Genomic DNA, 21,849 nt, shown 5'->3' on the forward strand with positions numbered 1-21,849 from the left:
CCTACTCTCCACAAGCCTCCCAGGCCTTCAGACCAGTACCATGTGTAAGCCTTATACATTATCTGCCCAGTTTGCTCTCAATGTGATGTAGAGTCTTGGATTCCTCTGGATCACAGCTACTGCATTCTGACCCCAGATTTTTGTCTCCATGAAGCTGGTCTCTCACTAATCACAGCAGATTCTTCAGCTGCAAGTAACTGCATCTACTGTCCCAGTAAGGCAAAGGTTCTACTTCCGCAGTTCTTAATTGGAAATGTCTCATGGACAGTCTTTGTTTCCTCTAAAACTTAATAGCATTTCCCCTCTGCACCTCTCTCAACATTCTACCATCCAAGCTCCCTGAACAGTTCCTTAAGCTCAGAGAGTGCTCTTGCTAAAGAGTCACAATCCTTCCACAGTCCTCCCGAAAAAGATATATGGTCTGGTTAATCACAGCAATACCCTACATTTCTGATACAAGCTTCTGTTCTTTGGTTCTCTGTTACTATGAATAACATTGGAAAAAAGCAACTTAGGGAGCAAAGGTTTATTATATTAAATCTTGCAAGGTACAGTCTTTCAAATGGGGGAAAATAAGGGAGGAACTCAAGGCAGGAACCTGGAAGCAGATTCTGAAGCAGAGACCTCTTTCCGGTACAACCCAGGCCAGCTTATCCAAGGTGGCACCACACACAATGTGGTGGGCCCCTCAATCAACATTCAAGAAACATCAATCACTAATGAAGAAACTGCCCCACAGCAATGCCTCCAGACCAATCTGATGGAGGCAACTCCTCCATGGAGATCCAGGCTACCCAGGTAACTCTACAGTTTGTGCCACCCTGATAAAAACTAACCAACACAAAGAAAACACATACAAGTTATCTTCCCAACAAAAGCAAACAAACAAAAACTACACGAAAACATATAAAACTATAGGACAGCGTACATCAGAAAATAAAAAGCACTAATGTTGAAGAGATAGAAGCCTTCCTTCATTCAGAGAGACTGATTCAAGGCTGAGGTATGAAGGTCATGCCAACAGAGGCCAGGTACCCAAGAGAGCTAAACCAAGGTAAAGAACTACTGAGTTACAGAGAAACAGGAAAAACTCTAGATCCTGAATACTCAGGTAATTGCTGATCAAATCCTACATCTGAAGATGCAGCTGAGGCCAGGAAAAGATCCAAAGAACAGTGACTGGTAACTTCCTTTCTAGGAATGGAGGCCTGTCTATCAGTGCTACATTGCTCTGAGCCATAAAGAATCCAGGACAGACTACTTTCTAGGGTTCACTCTAGTGATCCAAGTGGCGCACATACAATCAAGACTTGATCTAAATGGGTACCTTTCTGAAGCCCTTGAAAGACAAACTCCATACTTATCTACTGACCTTCCTGTAACAATCTGCTTCATAGGATTAGCCATGTGAGTATGTGGCATCTTACTAGATTCAGACGAGGAATACTCAGTGCACAGACATATGTTTAAGCGGGCAGTTACCTGAGACTCACAGAAAAGAATAGCATCCATTCCCACCAGCCACGTGGGAAAACATAATTTAGAAGCTTTAGAGTACTCAGAAGGACCTGCCTCAGAAGAAAAGAATCATTATCTCTCATATGGAATGCTGTTCTGGTCCTGCCCAGTATATCTTATTCAAAGGCTTAAAAGCATCAAAACACTTGCACCACAACCAGAAAAAAACCTCAGTGATACTTCTAAGATTAAAAAAAAAAAAAAAAAAACTATCCACCAGTCACCAAAAATAAAACCCACAATGTCTGATACCTAATCAAGTACTTCTGAGCATAAAGCACAACAGGAGGACACATTTCAACATAAAAAGAAAATTAGTCAACAAAATCCACAACACAGGTGTTAAATTTAGTGTAGAATGACAGTGAACTGCATTCTACATGCTCAAGATGTCAGACAAAAAGTAATTAAAATTACCAATTTAACTTAGAGACATATGCTACAATATCTGAGATGAAAATATACCTGGTAAAATACTGTGCTTGCACACACCTCATTTTAATAAAGGTAAGCTGTAAAAACAAGATAAAGTAAAACTGTAGAGAATAAATGCAGAATAAGTCAATTTTGAATGATATAATGTATATTTGCAATTATAAGTAACTGTAATATACAAGCTGGTAAGAACTGTGACTTAGTTAGGAATACTACTACTTCCCTGATAAAAACACCATGGCCATAAGCAATTTGGAATAGACAGGCTTTGTTTCACTTACACATCCACATCTCAATCTATTAGGGAAGTCTGGACAGAAACTCAAGCAGAGCAATAAGATGGAGGAGTGCTGTTTACTGGCTTGCTCTCAAGGCTTGCTCAGCCTGATTTCTTATAGCACCCGGGATCACCAGCCCAGGGATGGTCCCATGCACACTGAGCCAGGTCCTCCCACATCAATCACCAATCAAGAAAATGTCCTACTGACTTGCCAACAGACAAACTCTATACAGGTATTCTTTTGATTAAGATTCCTTCTTCTGAGATGACTCTAGCTTGTGTCAAGTTGACATAAAAACTAGCCAACAAAAAAGGCTACGTAAAACCCTTCATAGCACACTATCAATTGTAAACAAAATTAGTGACAAAAATGATAGCATCAATAGTGGTGATGATAATCAGATACACCAAGTATTAAGTGTCTAGATAATTGTCTGACAGCACATAAAAGAATATATAAGTAGTACAATCACAAATATGATCACAAATACATGAATGTATGTTGTTATGGCATTACATTGGCTAAACCAGTGTTGGCAGACGATGAGAATTTATAGTTAGAAGGCAATGCCCACACTTTCCCAGTCCTCAGTCACTCATGCCACCTTGCCGTCCATGTTGCCTCATGTTCCACCATGGAACTAGCTTTTTCTTCCACCTTTGCTAAAAGCAGTTCTAGTTATAGAATTTGGATACTGTATTGGCTGAATCATGAAATTACTTTCTGTGTCACAGTGACTATGTTAAGTTCTTTAAGTTTGTTTACTCATGTTTTCAGACAATAATGAAGATAAGTGTCCTATAAAACAGCCCATAAAGAGAAAAATATTGAAATATATTTTGATCCTATTTTAAGGTATAAATCTTTTAAAATTATATTAGTATCCCTTTTAAATTCTATCTTCAGTTTTGAACATTTCAATTTTACATATATTGTCCCAATCTAAGGTTATAAGCTATAAAGCATGGAATTCCAATATGTAGAATTTTAATAGGAATGAATTAGTATAGGTTATAGCAACACTAGCGTATACATCTTCCACACTAGTTATGAATATCAATGTACAGAAGCACACTGGTTTAATTAGTTTTCCTCTTAATGTTTTAATTACCTACTATTAATCTAACATTAAGGCTTTCTTTGGACTCTACACTTACTTCCTAAACTTCATGCTTAGTTTTCTAATTCATCAATTACCAAATCAATCTGCAACCTAATCTTACTCCATCTGAGAGGACTGTACTGGGCATATGGACATTGGGTATCCTGACCAAGTCCAGACTCTGCAGCAAAGCTCCTGGAGGGCAGTGTGAGACACTGCAGCCCTAAGACCCTCGGGGAGGCTGGCGATGCCAACAATAAAGCACCCTGAAGTAAAGGAGTACAAGCACCTACAGCCTCAGAATCCCTACCCATGAAAGGAAATGGCTTGGCTTTGAGATAAAATATTACATAAGGTTTTAATTTGAATGACATCAAGAAGTCATATATTTGAAAATTTTGAATATTTAACAAATTGGAAACATGTTAAAATGATGCAAAACATTAGTATGTAGTTATGTATGTGATAAATGTAAATATATGCCATCATTAGTTTATACCACGTTTACTAATGCAGTTCAGGTTGACCACCCTTAAATGTCAGCTTGCTCTTGAAGGACAGAGCAAAGCAGTCACTAAACTCCAAGCCTTCCACGGTCACAGAGAAAAGTTCTTTCCAGCAAATCCATAGGGCCCAGATGCAAACAGAAGACCCCTTAGCCAAGGCTGTTCCAAACGCAGGCAAGCACACGGGTGTAAGGAGAGTTTGAAAAGATGTATGGATCATTTTCTTTAACATTTACCAGACAGAAACAGGAACGAAACAGAAGGTAACAGTGACACATTCTGGAATGTTAATGTATCGAAAAAGATTTTTGTAAAGCATGGATGTCAGAGGCAAAGGTGCAAAGATCCAGACAGATGCACAAACAGCAGCTTCATCAGCTTCAGTTCTGCACCGCTAGAAGTAAACCATATGTCACAAGCTGAGCATCTCCAATCCCAACACCTGAGATCCAAAACACTCCAAAATCTAAATTCATTTGCATTTTAACGGGATCGCACAGATGAGAAACTCCATACTTATTTACATATGACAGATGGTGTGTGACTTTTTCCTGGAGAAACATATAGAAACTCCCATTTGCACCCAACAGGATACTGACAAACCAAAGCAGCAATGCCATGCAAGTCCAACTCAGTGAACCCATCAATATGCTGGGGCTACTTCCAGGAGCATGGATGCCTGGCAGCTGTCACAGCTAGCACAGGGTTCTGACTTACACTAGGATCTCCTTCAAGGCTGACCTCCACCTCCTGGGTACTCTATCTAGCACATGCTCAAACTCCATGCTGCTGTGGCAGGATTACATGTGGCTTGGGTAGGCAGTGAGGGATCTGATGATCTTCCTGCCCACTCTTCTAGGAGTGAATGTTACTTTATAGGCCCAATCTTGTAAGGATCTCCTATAGATAGTCACCGTAACTGAGTTGTCAATGCAGCAATGGTCAGGCCACCCACAAAGGTCAGCATTCCATGACACTACATACAATTAAAACAAACACACACACACACAAAAAAAAAAAAAAACCCTCAAATTAAAAAATGTAAAATGCCCTTTAGATTATGTATATAGAAGCACCTAAAACATAAACAAAGCACTCAGATGAGCCTATGTAAGGAAGTGAAGGGAATTGGCGTTTAACACGAGGAGTGGCAGTTTTCAAAGAGCAATTCCCCAACCAGCTGTTCCCAAACCAGCATAGACCTGTTCTTTATTTAACTGAACATTGCAAAGCCAGGTCAGTAGGACCGAAACTTTTTCATTCTAACAATCCAATAAAGCTGCTCTAATTGAGAACAGTCAGAGAAATCTACCTCTCCCTGCTGAAATGGAAAGTGTAAGCATTGTTAAACTAAGCCAGTGTGATTCCTAAGTACACACTAAGTATTTCTCCTTACACCCACACAGGTACAGTTCTCAACCTTCACCAACAAAAGGCAGCATTTCATTGGAAATGCTGTGTACCACAGAACTTACCTCCCATTCTAGAAATACGTGTTCTGTGAGAAACAGCCCAGATTTCTAGCCATCAGATCACTGGGGCTTTGGTCTATTTGCTAACCCGTTAAGGACTGACTGAAATGACATCCCCCCAAAGATCCCATGTTTGAAACCTGGCCCCTGATAGTAGAATTACTTACAGGGGCTATGCAACCTCTGTAACACTAGGTGAGAGGGGAAGTGGTGAGAAACTAGGGGCAAGTACTTGAAGAGCTCAATGGTCTCCGCTTCCTGATCTGGGCACTGTGTGTGGAGTGCCACTGCACACTCCCACAGCCTCAAGTCACTCCAGAGCAGCTGCATCATCCTCTTCCCACCACAGAGGACACAAATCCCCAGAAACCACAAACTTTTTCTCTGATTCGGTCACATACTTTTTCACAGCAACAAGTCCCTGGTGTGACCACGTTCACGTTCCTTACTTTACTGGCTCTTCCTGCTGTTTTTCTGCACCATCTCTATTCCACTGACCCACCAAACCCCACAAGTTCCTCCTTCAAGCTGCATCTCCTCCAGCTGTCACGGCGTTGCTGCCAGGATACTTATGAAGCACTGTCAATAGTAACCTTCACTCACTGGCCTTATTCAATTTTATTCAATTAATCCTAACAGGCTGGAGCTGATCTTTTACTGAGCAGATCTGGTGGACAGTTTTCTGATCTGCATTCTATTTGGAAACATTTAGCCGATCCTTAATTCTAATCATCAGAATCTCCAAGTTCTCCAAGTTCCCAGCCCTTCTCAGCCGTTTTGGACAGGTTTTCCTGAGAATTCTGGTTTCCCCTGCTCTCGATTCTGTATGAATTCCTCAGCCTCTATGGTGTGCTTTCATGGATTTAGCTTACGTAATTATGACACCTACTCCAATCTCAACTCTGTGGTCTTGCAACTCCTGTGGCCCCTAACACAGCTAAGGAACAGTATCCTGATGTCAGGAGCTTCACTGGTTGTGTAAACTACAATTTTACTCCACCTCCTTCTCTCCATTGTTATAAACAGAACACTGTTATAAACAGAGTTTCATGATCCTTTCCAAATTAGTACAATCATATCCTCATTTCTCAGTCTTATTTTGGTGTACATCAAGCCCAAAATATCTTTCTAATTATTGTAACAATTATGTTTTATAAGCATATACCTAGCATTTCTACATATCTATCTGTATATTATCTTTTGTAATTTTTGTAAATAGAAATCTTGCATTTCATGTGCCTGTCTGCAGTCTTTTGAAATCGTTATCCTCCAACATACATTCCCAATATTAAAAACTAGTGTTCTGTAGTTTTTAAAATACATTTAACTTATATGTCTCCAGCCTCACTCCATGTTAATCTCAACAGAAGCCTGAACTTCTATGTGAAATCCTCTAAGTTCACCTTAATTTAACACAGTAATTCCTGGTGGGGCCCATTCCTGCCTGGCATTCTTCACAGCCTTTTCTCTTTAACCTGCGTCACTATGAACACACACATTCCCAATCCAGCCCTGAGACTCCGAATGGATCAGTTTTTTATGGCCTTCTTTCTTTTTTAAAATTCTACTGAGTGGAGACAATTTCATATGTGATCTCTTATCTATTTATTTAAACAAAATAATATTTGTATGACATTCACAACTGAGAATACTAGAGAAATAGTCGAAAGTGTGAATACCGGTGAAGCATCTAAGTACTGTAAATTGCCACAGAGTAATAAAGCTATTAAACTTTTATGCTACCGCTTGTTGTGGTACAAGTTGCTGTTTACAATATTTGCTTCAGAAACATCCACCCTGGCATGGACAAGGCAGATTGATTACTCCGTTGGTCAAGGGACTTTACTCCACATGTGTCCTACTGAGGTAACAGACCCATTCTCAAGTTCCCCTTAAAACCTGTACCTCCAGTTAAGTCCAATCTCATGTTAAATAAAAGTGTTTTCCTGGCTGTAGACATGGAGAGACATACTTCATGTAATGGTTTTCCAAGAGCTGCCCAATGTGGGGAGGGGAGACTCATTGGTTAATAATTAATTATAGTTCCCCTCCACAAAACAATATAATTGGCATAGTAATTAAAGCAATTTAATTAAAACCTCCAGATAATGTGGTATGTGCAATAAGTTTACAGTGGATCACAAAGGTGAACACTTCTAGTAACTTCTAAAACGCTTCTAATGACATGGTAGAAGCCTGGCAAAATAAGTTTGATCCTTACAGCGAATAAAAAGGTGGAAAGAGAAAACCAACATCAACCAGGAAGCTGTCCTCCGACCACCACGTACGTGTCATGGCACGTATGTCCATCCATCATGAGCACTGAGCACCACGTACGTGTCATGGCACGTATGTCCATCCATCATGCGTATACATAGTAAAGAAGACATCATGCTCTCATACGAGGAAGCCAATCCATTCAAAAACTGAAAGATTAGAAAGGCTTTCTTATTTTTTAAACTTAATTTAATTTTTAATTTATTTTTTTACACTTCATATTTCATTCCCTGACTCCCCCATCCACCTTCCGAATGTTCCACATCCCACACCTCCTCCCCACCCTGTCTCCATGCAGACGTTCCCACCTTCCACCCCACCTGACTTCTAAACTCCCTGGGGCCTCCAGTCTCTTGAAGGTTAGATGCATCTTCTCTGAATGAACACAGAACCAGAAGTCCTCTACTGTATGTGTGTGTGTTGTGGGGTCTCATATCAGCTGATGTATGCTGTCTGTTTGGTGGTCCAGTGTTTAAGAGATCCTGGGGGTCCAGATTAATTGAGACTGCTGGTTCTCCTGCAGGATCGCCCTTCTCCTCAGCTTCTTTTAGCTTTCCCTAATTCAACAACAGGGGTCAGCAGCTTCTGTCCACTGGTTGGGTGCAAACATCTGCATCTGACTCTAGAAAGGCTTTCCTAAAGTAAACATAACAATTTACCAAGCTTAGGATAGTTTAGTGTTTGTTTGCTGTTTTTGTCCTATTGTGCTATATAGAAAGAGTCTTCATGAATTATACATGATATATTTTTAAATATGCAGAGAACTGCCATGGACACCTTTCCTATCCTAAATGGAATTTCCTAAATAAACTTGCAGTATTCTCCATGTAAGGTGGCTTTCATTGTTAGCATCACTCTCAGCCTCCTTTAGCTTTTTTAGATCCAAAGTGATAGCTATTTGCTATTTGTGTTGTTACTTATAAAGTTAAGAAGACAACCCAAAATGACAATGCACACTGTAACAGTGTAACTACATGTTAAATGCCCCATACCCTGCTTTACCAGCAATCCCAGCACAGACCTCATGTCTGCCGAGCACTTTCAGCAGTGATGGTACAGAAGTGCTGGTGCAACAGACAATGTAAGTGGGGCTTACAGCAACCCGAACTCAGATAAATGCTGGTTTCAAGTAAACAAATACACAGCTGTATCAACCACACTCAAGTACTTCCACCTTAAGACATGGCTCAGTACTTTAGCAGTGAGATCTGATATTAATAACAGCGTAGGAACCCCTGAATTCATGGAGTAACATCAGAGAAAGAAAACAAGGTCAGATTCATTGCCAATTGACACATGTAACTTTTAAGCCCTTAAGACAGTCTTGCATTAATTTCCTCATCTGAGGCATACTGCATCAAAAGCCATGATTTCCACAATGTTTCCAGAAAAGAGATTTTTCAGACCATCTTGTCCAGCAAAATACACTTTAGCAAAAAAGGAACAGATTGCTATCAACTAATGGACTCAGGATGCCGTCTCTCAGAGCCAAGCAAGCCAGAGCTCTGTACACATCCTTCCCAAGCCTTGTTATCTCACTGGAACACCAAACCTTTCTTTACAAAACCTAGATGGAAGCTTTGGTGATAAATTCAAGTAACATGGAATTGGAAACATTTACATTTAAAAATGGAATCAGCCTCAAAATCTGAAATATGTACTCTTAGCCTCGATGTCATTTAATACATATTTTAACATACAGAATATCTATTTATGATTCATTTTTACAAGGCTTCCTTCAATTTATTTCTATCTTGGACAGTAATGATAACTTTTAAAAGGACAAACATAAAATTTCTACCAATAATGATATGAACTGCGTACTTACAAAGAAGGATTCCTCCTTATCCACTAGGTTTAAGTTTGAAGATGTCGGCCAGCAGTCTAAAACCAAAACAGTACTGACCTCTAGAAACACTAACTACTTTCCTGTATATTCACACTGATGGTAAGTTTAGTTTATAAATTAGGTAAAGTAAGTTGTCAGTAACTACTAAAATCAGAACTATAGAATACTAATATTATAATAAAAGCTATGTAAATGTTACCTCCTTACTTACCTCTCCCTCTCTCTCTCTTCCCTACTCTGGCTCAATCCATCTGTATTAGTTTTCTGTGATCTGACAATCTCAACAGCTAGCAAATGACTGACTAGTAAGATGCATATACAATATATACAGGGTGGATATATATAGATGCCATGTGGATACATACACACACAAACACACACACACACACATACATATAGTGTGAAAGTAGTTGATATACATATGTAGTGTGGATATACATAAACAGTGCGGATATATACATACCGTGCAGCTATACACATGCAATGCGGATATATACACATACATATAGTGTAGATATAGTGGATATACATATATGGTGCAGATATACATACACAGTGCAGATATACATATACAGTGTGGAAATACAGGACAAAAGTAAAATCATGAGAAAGAAACAGGACCTTTTCAGATGAGAGATGCTACTCAGAATATAAAACTATGAGTTACTTATTGCTAAATATCCCACTTAATATATCTGAACTGTGTGACTGAACATGAGTAACTAAACCATAATGAAAGCAAGAAAGGACCACACTGCATATCTCAGGAAGTCTTTTTGAAATAAAACACATAGCTTTCAGGTTTCTCTGGTTCTCTGTTTTCCACGCGACTTACACCCAGATAACTCCTAGGGACACAAAGTGTTACAGCTCCCTTAACATAATGCCTGCCTGAGGGATTGAGAGACGGAATGATGGTTCTGAGCATCTTGCTGAACCAGGAGACCCTAAATTCAGATTCCAGCAGCACACAAGGAACAAATGGGCACCAAGTCATGGGCAGCAGGAATCCCAGCACTGGTGAGGACAAAGGCAGAGGACTGCTGGTGTTTGCTGTGTGTCAGAGAAGCAGAAAAACTGAGAGCTCCAGCTTTAGGGAAAAACCTCCCGTGTAAGGAATTCACAGTGTCCTCACCTAACCTCTGCATATACACCAAACACACACACACACAATCAAAATAAATAGTACTTTAATACCTGACTGATTCTCTGAAGCAGTAAAAATTAAAATATGCAAGAGCAACAGGTAAATTAACTGTGAACGGAGAGCCTGCCCTCCCTCACTGAAACAATGATAGGCCAAAATCCCAGTTACCAAAACTACAGATATCAACAAAGAAAAGAAAAGTCTGGAATGACTTTGAGGAATAAAGTACCACCAAGAAACAGCACAGACATATCTAAAATTGCCTAAGGAAAGGTGACACTATGACAAGTCCCTTCTCAATTCTCTACCTTCTACAGTGATGATAACTGTCTCTTCTCTCCCCTGGTAGGAATTACCACCAGTGTCAAGATGGCATGGTGTGGCCAAGTGATCTCCATGCCATGTCTTTAAATAATATTTGCATAAAGTTTCTGAAGCAGCTTCTCTCTGAGTCAGAGCACTTTCCCTTCCAGAGGGATAGAGCCTTGGCTCCTGCAGGGCAGGCTAAAGAGCTTAAAAGAGGCTCACTGAGAAGTCAAGCTAAGCTCAGGGTCTCTGCTGTGACACAGACCTACTGAGGAAGCCTGTGCTCAGGCTCACCTGTGAGCTGTGTCCTGAGTAATACACTACCTTAGCCATCTAGGCCCACTGCCTCCCTCACAGGAGAATCTATGCAAGCACCACAAGCCAGCCTTCAACAGAGCTGCTTAACTGCGGCACACAGTCCTAAAGCTGGCCATTTCTCTACCAGAAGGCAGTGTTGCTGACAGAATAATCCTAAACCCATTTGGGGTAAACAGACAGCATGCCAAGAAAATATACTATAAAATCCTAAAGCAACATAATCAACGGAGAAATGAAAATAAATAAATAAATATAAAACACATTTCCTAAAATAGCAGAATGAATAGAAAGCAAAGCCTGCAAAAGCTTTGATATAAAGAAAACATAAGATCTCCAAGATGTTTAGAACAGGCATCTGGCTGCATACTGCACCTCTAGATCCCCAGAGTCACCCGCACAGCCACTACCCCTCTCAGTCTAAGAAGCAGGAGGAAAGCATGGCTAATTAGGAGCAGCTTTGATATCCAGTCTGAACTTTAATAATTGCACATTTCCTAGAGTCCTAATTTAGGGCAAATCACCCTAATCTATAGAACACTTCAACTTACTTATAGCTCTTTGACAAAACTAACTCACACTAAGGTATATGGTGAGAGAATACAGAATATCCAGAGCATGGCATATTACAGGAGCTATGTTGAGCATTGTAACAATAATTAAATTATCATATACTTTAATACAATCCAAATAGTTGCATGTTTTAAAATCATTCCTGTGAGGGTTAATCTTGATTGTCTGTCCATTTGGTAAAATTTTAGAATTACTATGGAAGCAAACTTCTGGGCATACCCGTAAATAACTGCCTACACTTGATTAATTGGGATGAGCAGGCTCGCCCTAACTCTTGAGTGGTACTATCCCATGAGATGGATTCTGATTGAATAAAAAGAAAACAGGTGAGTATACCACTCTCCGCTTCCTGAGTGTAGAAACACAGGAACAGCCGCCTCCTGCTCCTCCCATACTCTCCGCCATAGCGCACTAGATTCCTCAAACTGTAAGCTAAGGTAAACACTTCAAAAGGTAAGTTTTTCTCTTTTACTTTATGGCAGCAACAAAACACGTAACTTATACAATTTACAAATTAATGAAGGCAGGCAGACAAACTTCTGTTTGGATTTATGTTGCTGTATATGCTATAAATATAGCCACAGCATATTCAAAAAAAAGATGCATTCTTTCTTTTTCTATCAAGCCTCATCAGGAAAATCAGTCATCATTCAATTAGATATGTTCACAGACACACACTGATTTATAATATTCTAACCCTAAAAAGGCACTAAACTGAAATGTATGCTGAGGGGTTCCACAACACTGCAGAAAGGAAACAGAGTGCATAGAGCAGACTCATTATCCTGCGAGAGTAACCAATGCGAAGGGATGAGCAAAACAGACGCAATGACGATGCTGGCAATGTTTCTTAAACCAGGACTCCCTGAACAGTTCTTTTTAACCCACAATCCAAAAATTCACCTTTACAAATAACTGAATATAAAGCTTAATTTTAATAAATTGCTTCTTAATTAATGAAAAGACCAAAGTAGTATGATAAAAGTTTAAAAGCTGAGTTTAAAAGTTGTAGAAAGAAACAGCAGGCAAGCAATCCACCTAACACCACCCATGCTCAGTGCTACCTAAGCAACACACTGGGCACATCCGTGACATGGCACTAAACACAACAAGCATCCTATAAACCTATACACCTATAAACCAACACCAACTGTGCAACAAAAAGCATGCAGATACTGTATATTCATTTCAACAACCCGCCCTGCATCTAACTTCAGTCACTAGACGTCCCATTTACCCCCAAGAACAGCCTCACCTTACTTCCATTATAGCAACACAATTATTAATCGTATCCTCTCTTTCACTCTTAAATGCCTGGTTTGCAAGATAAATTATACATCATCTTCCTTCTATGTAGCTGGCTCCTTCTGGCTATAAGCTATTAACTTTGCCCTCATCCAGATGTCAGGATAATTATATAGATATTCTGAGATGAGTTAAATAAACTTATGTATATGTATCATGAGGCTTCATTATCATTATGCTATAATTTGTTATGTCAAGTTCATATGAGGAATTTTTCTCCAATTCTCATTTTAATTGGTCTATAGTAACAGGATATTTAATTGGTCTATAGTAACAGGATTTCTTTTCTATGAAAATAAATTGCCCATATATTTTCCAGCGGGGGCTAAGGAAACTGATACAAATGAAAGCAGACGAGTTCAACAGATGAGTGACTGAAGAATTACACGACTTATCTACCTTACAGTACTTGCTAACACAATACAGAGGCATTTCAGAGACACTTCCACAGTTGCAGAATGGCAAACAATCTGTGTCCCATATTCCTAATCCACTAATACTAATTTTAAACTATATCAGCCACCTTGGGAGGCTGATGAATGTAATCCCAGCATTCAGGAGACAGACGTGGATGACTGGCACAAACTTAAGCTGCACAGTGAGCACCAGGTCAGCGAGACGACCTCAAAAACAAAGGCAAAACTACCATTAAACTTTATTGGGGGTGGGGGATTGGTTTTGGTTTTTCAGAGTTTCTCTGTGTAGCCCTGGCTGTCCTGGAACTCACTCTGTAGACCAGGCTGGCCTCGAACTCAGAGATCCACCTGCCTCTGCCTCCCAAGTGCTGAGATTAAAGACCCTGCCACCACTGCCCGGCTCATTAAACTTTTATAATGTTTCTAGGTGTGCTCATTCAATATGCAAGCCATCACCCAATAAGACATTTGCCTGAATCATCTGGTCTTAAGCGGGTCTGAGCAGCAGCATTTATTAAAGCTACATCTTCCTGCATAACTACAGAAAATAGACCAAGTGTTTAACTAGAAAGCCAAGAAGCTAAAACCTGAACATGAGGCTATGTGCTGGCTAGTAGTCTATCAACCTGAAATGAGCTAGAATCATCTGAGAGGAAGAAACCTCATTGAAAAACCTTACAAGCGGGTCTGGGCAAGCTTGTAGGGCATTTTCTTGATTAGTGGTCCGTGAAGGAGGGCCAAGCCACTGTGGGCAGTGTCATCCCTTGTGCTCTTGAATTCCATAAGAAAGCAGGCTGAGCAAGCGCTGAGGAGCAAGCAGCTGAGTAAGCAGCACCTCAGTGCTCTGGGCATCAGCATCTCAGTCCAGGTTCCTGCCTGCTGAGGTCCTGCCCCTACTTCCGGCAATGGTGGACTAGGATATGGAAGTGCCGGCAAAATCAGCCCTTTCCTCCCTAATGAGTGTCTCATCACAATAGTAACTGAGACACACGAGGAAAGTAAAGGTAATTACACGTCAGAATTCAAACATATTCGACTACATTACTAGTACTTTTCTACAGTAAAAATGGCCACAGTCAGGAGATTAGCAGTGCTAGGGAGAATATGGACAAAAGGGATCCTTCTATATTATCAATGGAAAGGGTAAATCAGCACACGCATTACAGAAAAAGTGTCAAGCTTCCTCAATAAACTAAAAATAGAAAAGAAAACCTAAGGCTATCAGTCACTTCCAAGGAAGGGAATCACTATGTCATAAAACTGCACACCCAGAACTATCTGCACTAGAACAAATGGATCTAGATCTAAGTATCTCATATACCACCTACTGGTAAAGGAAATGTGGCATATCTATCATAGTATGCTTTTCAACCTTAAAAAGAGTGAAACACAAACAGAAAGCCAGCTCCTGTAAGTAGCAAGGTGACTTCACAGAAGTGCAGAGAACAGGAGGAAGGGTGGGCTGTGGAAAGCAGATAAGAGCGAGCCTGGGGAAAGAGGATCAGTGGGTGTTAACTCTAGCTAGTAAGACGTCCTGGTGTGCTGTCATACAGGAGAGTGACTACAGATAACAGCAATATGACCATCATACGTTAATAATGTGAACCTGCTAAATCTATCACAAACACTATTTAGTACATATTAAACACCACTCGGAGCCCCTATAATGTATACAACGTCTGTAGGTTATTCATTTCATGAAAAAACAAAAAGACACACTTAAAAGGGTAGTCCCTTAAAGTCTCAGCTAGGAACAGAAGAACAGAAACATAGATGTAACAAGGAATATTAAGTAGAAAAGGGGTGGAGAGACCCTAAGGCACAATAACGAGGAACGGAACTTAGAAACGTAAACCCTGATGTCAGTAGCTCCGATTGCTAGTTACACTCTGCTATTTAGTCTAAAATATGATTTTAGACTAAATTCCCACTCTACGATTACAGATATTATGATTTCTACTTTCTCTAACATCAAAGTATATGACTCATATGGCTGGCAATGTGAAGCTACACTAAATTATAGGGCCATTAGTAAAGTGTTAACTTTAATTTAGCCATTCTTCCTGCCCCTGAGGATTCTAAGAGAGAAAATATACAGGAAATAATACCAAGACATAACTCAATCTCTCCAGCTTTATGAATATGAAAAAAAGGCCATTTATTCTCTTGGAGACTCCAACTTTTAACAAAAAGGTGGGTCATTCAACATACACTCCTCTAGGCCATGAATGTGTAACAGTGGTTACAGTCAAGGGCCTGGGAAATCTCACCAGAGTAGGTCCAGAAATGCCAACACTTAGAGCTGTTGAGGGCTGAGTAAGTTCTTAGAGCTCCTTACGACCTATACCACTCACAGGCTGAAGGGTCTCAGCATCCTGGGCCTTTGCAAGAGCTACACCACCATGGAGTTCCATCTGGTGTTATTAGTAGATGTCTCTAGCTGCTCACTGCTAACAAACACCACCATACAAAACTGTCAGGCAAGCAACAGAAGAACGTTCCCTCACCGACCCAGTATTGCTACATTCAAAGAGCAAACTACGGACAGGCAGGATGGAAACAGAATCACTCACTGCTGTGACAAGGAATCACATGTCTTCTGCCATCACCTCTGCAACAAGGGCATACTGCTTGGAGCTATTCAAGATAAGGCTGTTTCTTTCAATCAGCCTTCAACAAGTTATCCAATAACAGCTAAAGTAAATCACACAGCAAGCTACATGTGGGTGGGCAGCTGCATGCTAATGACTAAGATGTTTTGAAGGTTGTACTATAGTTATAGGAGTTTTCTTCCACTTCAGTTCTTAGCTTAAATATATACTATTTACCAACATTTGGTAAAATATTAAAGTCTCACATAGAATTTCCATGTAAATTCTCTTAACAAATTAATGACATAGACACATATTTTTTAAAATGGAAATGCTTCAGCTAAGACCAGCAAAATTTTGTTCATCTCTCAAAAAAATGTCTGTAAGCTACTCAGGCTTTCATGCTGCATGTTTGCGCTCACCTATATATTACAGCCTATTTGATGAGGCACATTTTGAGCAGGTAGGATAAATTATTGTCACCTTCTGATGTGTGTAAAACTAAGTTCTCTGGAAATCACTTTAAAGCACCTTTTTGACATAATTGGAAGAAGTCATTAAGAGTTTAAAAACAATTCTAAATGAAGGTGATTAACTGATAAATGGTAATGATGTCAAAAACCAAGAAACTGCTTTTTAAAAAGCCAAGCAGAAAAATGTAGTAGCTATGCAAATGAATACTAATATGAACCCCAAATTTCCCACAAAGTCCTGTCACCTAGTATGAAAAGGGTTCAACTGCTTCTGCAGCTCTAATCACATAATTAAACATCATTAAAGGAAGCAACTATAAAAATCTTCAATCTTCTTTACTACTCAGCTACTTCACTTGAGTATATTCTTAAACTGAAAATATATCAAAACTCATTTTAATGAAGTAAATGTCAATTTATGAAGAAATCTGTATAAACACATGCATGGTACACACAGGTGAACACAAGCACACAACAATCTATGGACTCTAACTCTTGTGTGATGGAAAAGCCATTCTAGGAAACTTCCACCACCTAAGAGTTTAAGATTTCAGTGTTTTACAATATGATAATTCAATACAGTGGCCATGCAATATATTGTAGTTTAATTAACATCAATTAAGTTACATGTCAGAACTATGATATTAACGTTCCTTTATTCGGGTATTACATAGTAGTAGCTGGTAGTTATTGATCATTTGCTAGTATGTATTAAGCCCTATTATGAACACTTCATACAGTCTTAACCTCGACATCCTAAGATGTAGGTTCTTAGTGTCTGGATTTGAAAATCAGCACACAAAACTTCAGGGGTAAGTGTCTGCCAGGTGTCTACTTAGAGATCCAGTTGTGAAGCTGGACCATACATGACTCAAAAATCCATAATGGTGATTGTTGCTGTCATAATCACTTTGCCAGTTTAGCTTTAGATGTTAGCATGGTTTCTGCCTTAAGGAGGAAGCATGTTCATGCCAAGGCTGCCACTCTGATTCAGATGGCAGTAATATCTATTTTAAATTATGTTCCAACTGCTATGCTTTCTGATTCCGTGTTATAGAATCTTACAGTGGCTATGAAATTCATAAGTCAGAGGGAAAAAAACAGCATCTACTACAGACAATGTTTCTAAAATGGTACCAGTTTTCATAACTTCCAAAACTATTTTTTCTTCCAGAATTAAAAGAGAATACCATTATCTAAGCTTTAAGAATGTAATTTCCTCTCCATTTTCTCTACATACACTATGTGTGCTCTGTAATATCATCACGTATTAGTATTTGGTTCTCTTTTTTTAATGACAAAGGTAATTTTGGAACTCATCCCTTTTCTATCTCAAATCATGTTTCCCCAATCTTTACATCTTTACACTTACACATATTGTGTGTGTGTGTGTGTGTGTGTGTGTGTGTGTGTGCGTGTGTGTGCGTGTGAAAGCGTGTGCATGTTCGTGTGTGGGTGTACATGTGCCAAAGCCTGTATGTCTTGAGATCAAAGGACAGTTAGTTATAGGAGTTGGTATTCTCCACCATGACAGTTCTGGAAATGGAATTCAAATCATCAGCTCTGATGGCAAACGCCTCCACCTGCTGGACCATCTCAATGGCTCCTAATCTTTTCCTTTTAGAAAATATCTTGTCTAACCAATGTTCTAAGGATTTTTAAGGAAAGGAGATATGTTCTTTAGGTTTAATTGTTAAATTATAGCAAGTTTCCCAACATTTTACATATTGAAATAGTCTCATGATTGGAGGTGCTCAGTATCAATGAACCTGTAAACTTTCTAATATTTTCCCTACAACTTATAATGTGGCTCTGGTGACATTGTTGGGTGTGGCAAACGTCACAGACGCCATGAATGTCATCATCAGTTACCACTGCCCTCTGCTTTGTATGTCACAGCAGCCCCCCCCCAAATAATAATAAATGAAACTGCTGAAAACCTACTACCTTTCTCATGAACTGAATTTAAGGCTCTGAAAATATGTACAAGACACAAAGTGCTGGGAAAACCTATCTAGTTTGTGGTGGAAGTTCGATTTCAAGTTAACAGTGGGCCTTCTCCAACCTCTTACCAAAATACCAAGAATTTTGTACAAAAAAAAAAAAAAAAAAAGAGGAAGAGGGGGAAGAGGAGGGGGAAGAGGAGGAAGAAGAAGAGGAAGAAGGAAGAGGAAGAGGAGGAGGAAGAGGAGAAAATCTCAAGGTGGGGGAGGGGGCCAGGAAAGGCAATTGTGAATACTGAGGTGGTTTCAAGCAAAGCTGATGAGAGAGAGCACTGAAGAAGGCTCAGCTGTTAGAGCACTAGCTTCTCTTCCACAAGGCCTGGTTTCAATTCCCAGCACCCACAGGATAGCTCACAACCTGCTGTGACTGTAGTTCCAGGGGATCAGATTCCTCCTAGGATACCTACCCAAGTGGTGCACAAATCACAAACATTAACATTTCATTTTTTTTAATTAATGAAGGAAAATGATTACAATGTACGCTCACTCACTCCCTACCCTACTGATAAGAAATTCTGATAATAAACTGAACCAGATTCTTTTTTATGAGCCTTGTGACTTGTGTAATTTCAACAGTAAAACCCATCTTCAATCGTATAAACAAAATACTCTTACCAAACTGGTCTACAATTAAAAATCCTACTCACAATTCCAAAACAAATGCTTTTGTGAAGCGAGCAGACCAGATTTCCACATTAATTCTGCACAACTAAGCTCGAATTATTCTACCACCCACTTAGATTCGTCAAATCTCAGCCTTGGCCCTAGAGATAGGTTGAAACTGAAATCAGGTGACCCAAACTTCACAAATAAATATGCATAGTGTAAAAGCTAAAAATGAAAATGCGACTGTTCTCTTGATCACACACTGAGGTTGAACACAGACATAAGCATTCTGTTATTTCTGCAAGGGTACTATTAGGAATACAGAATGTATAACACGCGCAATGTGACGTCTTAACATAAAGGAGAGCAGAATAATGGGTAAATAGTTCCTCTGTGCTTGCAAGTACTCCCCTTAGGGTATTTTCACACCCAGCAAGCCCTTTAGGAACACCAGCATCCAAAGTCCGGCCTACACCTGAGGCACACAGCACAGCTAGGGTCTCAGAAGCACCCGCTTTCAGACTTCAGGATGTAGGAGTAGTGTCACCCTCAGCACTCACAGCCCATGGCGCCCAAGGGACACGCCCAACCCGCTCCCGCCCACGTAGCTCCCGCCCCCGGGCGCCAGCGCCCACGTCCCCGCTGCCTAGCAACGCGGCGGGGCTTCCTAGCAACGCAGCAAGCTCCAGCCCTCCCCCGCCCGGAGGCGACCGCCCGCGGGATCCAGCCTACCTCCTTTTTCTTCTGTCCGCCCCCGAGCTGGATGCAGAGCAGCAGCAGCAAGAGGAGGAAGGGAAAGCTACCAGTAGGCAGGTAACGCAACCGGCGGCCCGCCTGTCTCCGGCGTGAAGGAGCGGCCCTGGCACTCATGGCCGCAGGGCTGTGTCTCCTCCACGCGCGGTAGCCGTGCGCGCCCAGCTCCTACCGTGCCCGCGCCCGCCGGGCCAGTCGCCAGCAGCCTCTCCTGGCCAAGGCCTCGGGGTGGCAGCGGCTTCTCCAGGGAGCTGGGTGGAGGCTAAGGACGCGGAGGAGGAGGAGACTGACAGCGCATCCGGTTCACTAGGCGAGGGACCAGGAATGGCGCGGGATGGAGCAGGAAGTGGGCGTGGCGAGAAAGCTGCTCTGTGCGCGCGCGTCTCCGCTGCTCTCTCGGGGGCTTCCTGTGTGCAAGCATCAAGAAGTAACCCCTTTCACCTCTGACCCAACGCTGGGCTGCCCACTAAGCACACAAGGGCACAGGAGTGTCCAAGGAGCCCGTTGAGCCAACCTGCCATCTGGATCAGGAGGAAATCCCGCTGCCTTCTTGCATCAGAAGGCTCCCATCGCTTTAAGAAGTTGCTAGGGACCCCTATGTGTCTCCTCTTGAGGTCCTTACCACACTTGACACACAACTTAGTTGCCTGGATGTACTTAAGTGTACTACACTTTGCCCGGGGTTTCTTCCACCTTCCATCAGGGCCCTTAGAAACCAACCTGGCTAGAAGCTATTCATTCATTATTCATGAAGTTAGCAGCATTGCTCTAGAAACTAACAACATTTTTCTATTCAAAAATGAATAAGAGTGTAATAAAGGCATCTTGTAACTCCATTGTTTCCTCTACCTCAAGATTTTTTTCTCTTGTACGATAAACACCTTTGATAGTCTGATGAAAAACCTAAAGACATTGAAAGTACTTTTAACTGCATAAATTATACACACACATACACACACACACACATATATACATATACATATAATTATTAAGGAATCAATTATAAAGCAAATATTCACATTGAAATAATTCACTTTGCTAACCAACAAATACTTGTAGTGGGGAGATATTAGACAATATTGTAAATATGAGAAACAACAGTCCAAAGCTAGACATAACAAAGGGTCACAAAAGTGCAAGGGGCATAGCTAATAAGTCACATGAGAGTCAAACAGTGCTCACAGATTGCATCTGACAGCAGTTTCAATCTTGTAATTTTTGATGTAGTGATCACAGAATTCTATGTGACCTGTAGCAACTTGGCTATGATATGGCAAAACCAGTTTCCATACGAAAGTAATAAATACTGCTGATTTGGCATAGTGTAGGATTAAAAAAACAAAAAACAAAAAAAACAAAACAAAACAAAAGGTTGTTCCACAACCACAGGAAATTTTAGTAAACATTTCATAGACACATTAACACTCAATATTTATGTGGTACAGCTAGACAGAGATGAAGCAGCAATTCAAACTTTGGCAGTTCAGCCCTGTATCCATGCACATGCTACATCAACTTATTTAAAGTTTTATTTATTCTTATTGTATGTACATGAGTGTTTGCCTGCATATGTGCACCAAATGCATGCCTGATATGTACAGAAGCCAGCAGGGGGTATCTAAGCACCTAGAACTGGAGTTACAGATGGTTGTAAGCCATCATGTGAATGCTAGCAATTTAACTCAGGTCTTCTAAAAGAGCAGCCTGTGCTCTTAACCACTGATCCATCTCTTAACCGTTCTTTAAAGGAGATCATAAAACATATAACTCTTTTATGATTCTCAGGTTTTTTGTTTCCCAAAATCATCTGAACATTCTGTTCATATATGTTAGTTTATGGTTTTCTGTTTTGTGTTTTTTTTTCCATTTCGGTTTTTAGACAGAGTCTCACTCTATATCCCTGGTTATAACAACGGCTACC

The 21,849-nt window shown here is 40.4% G+C and overlaps 1 protein-coding gene across 4 annotated transcripts in view; it reads right to left on the bottom strand.

Annotated features, from left to right (window-relative positions):
- Positions 1-20,395, bottom strand: part of Tusc3 (tumor suppressor candidate 3) — a 141,063-nt gene extending 120,668 nt beyond the window's left edge. For 2 of the 4 annotated variants that reach the window (XM_085844014.1, XM_029480733.2), the window contains exon 1: positions 19,908-20,392. In XM_085844014.1, coding sequence (XP_085700140.1) covers positions 19,908-20,045 — 138 coding nt within the window. In that variant the 5' untranslated portion in view covers positions 20,046-20,392. Of the gene's footprint in view, positions 1-19,907 lie in introns of all 4 variants that reach the window. The other 2 variants (XM_085844013.1, XM_085844012.1) reach the window with 2 other exon arrangements.
- Positions 20,396-21,849: the final 1,454 nt, after the last annotated feature.

Source organism: Mus caroli, unplaced genomic scaffold, assembly GCF_978045245.1.
Source record: "Mus caroli unplaced genomic scaffold, Mus_caroli_1 scaffold_10, whole genome shotgun sequence".
Classification (NCBI taxonomy): Eukaryota; Metazoa; Chordata; class Mammalia; order Rodentia; family Muridae; genus Mus; species Mus caroli.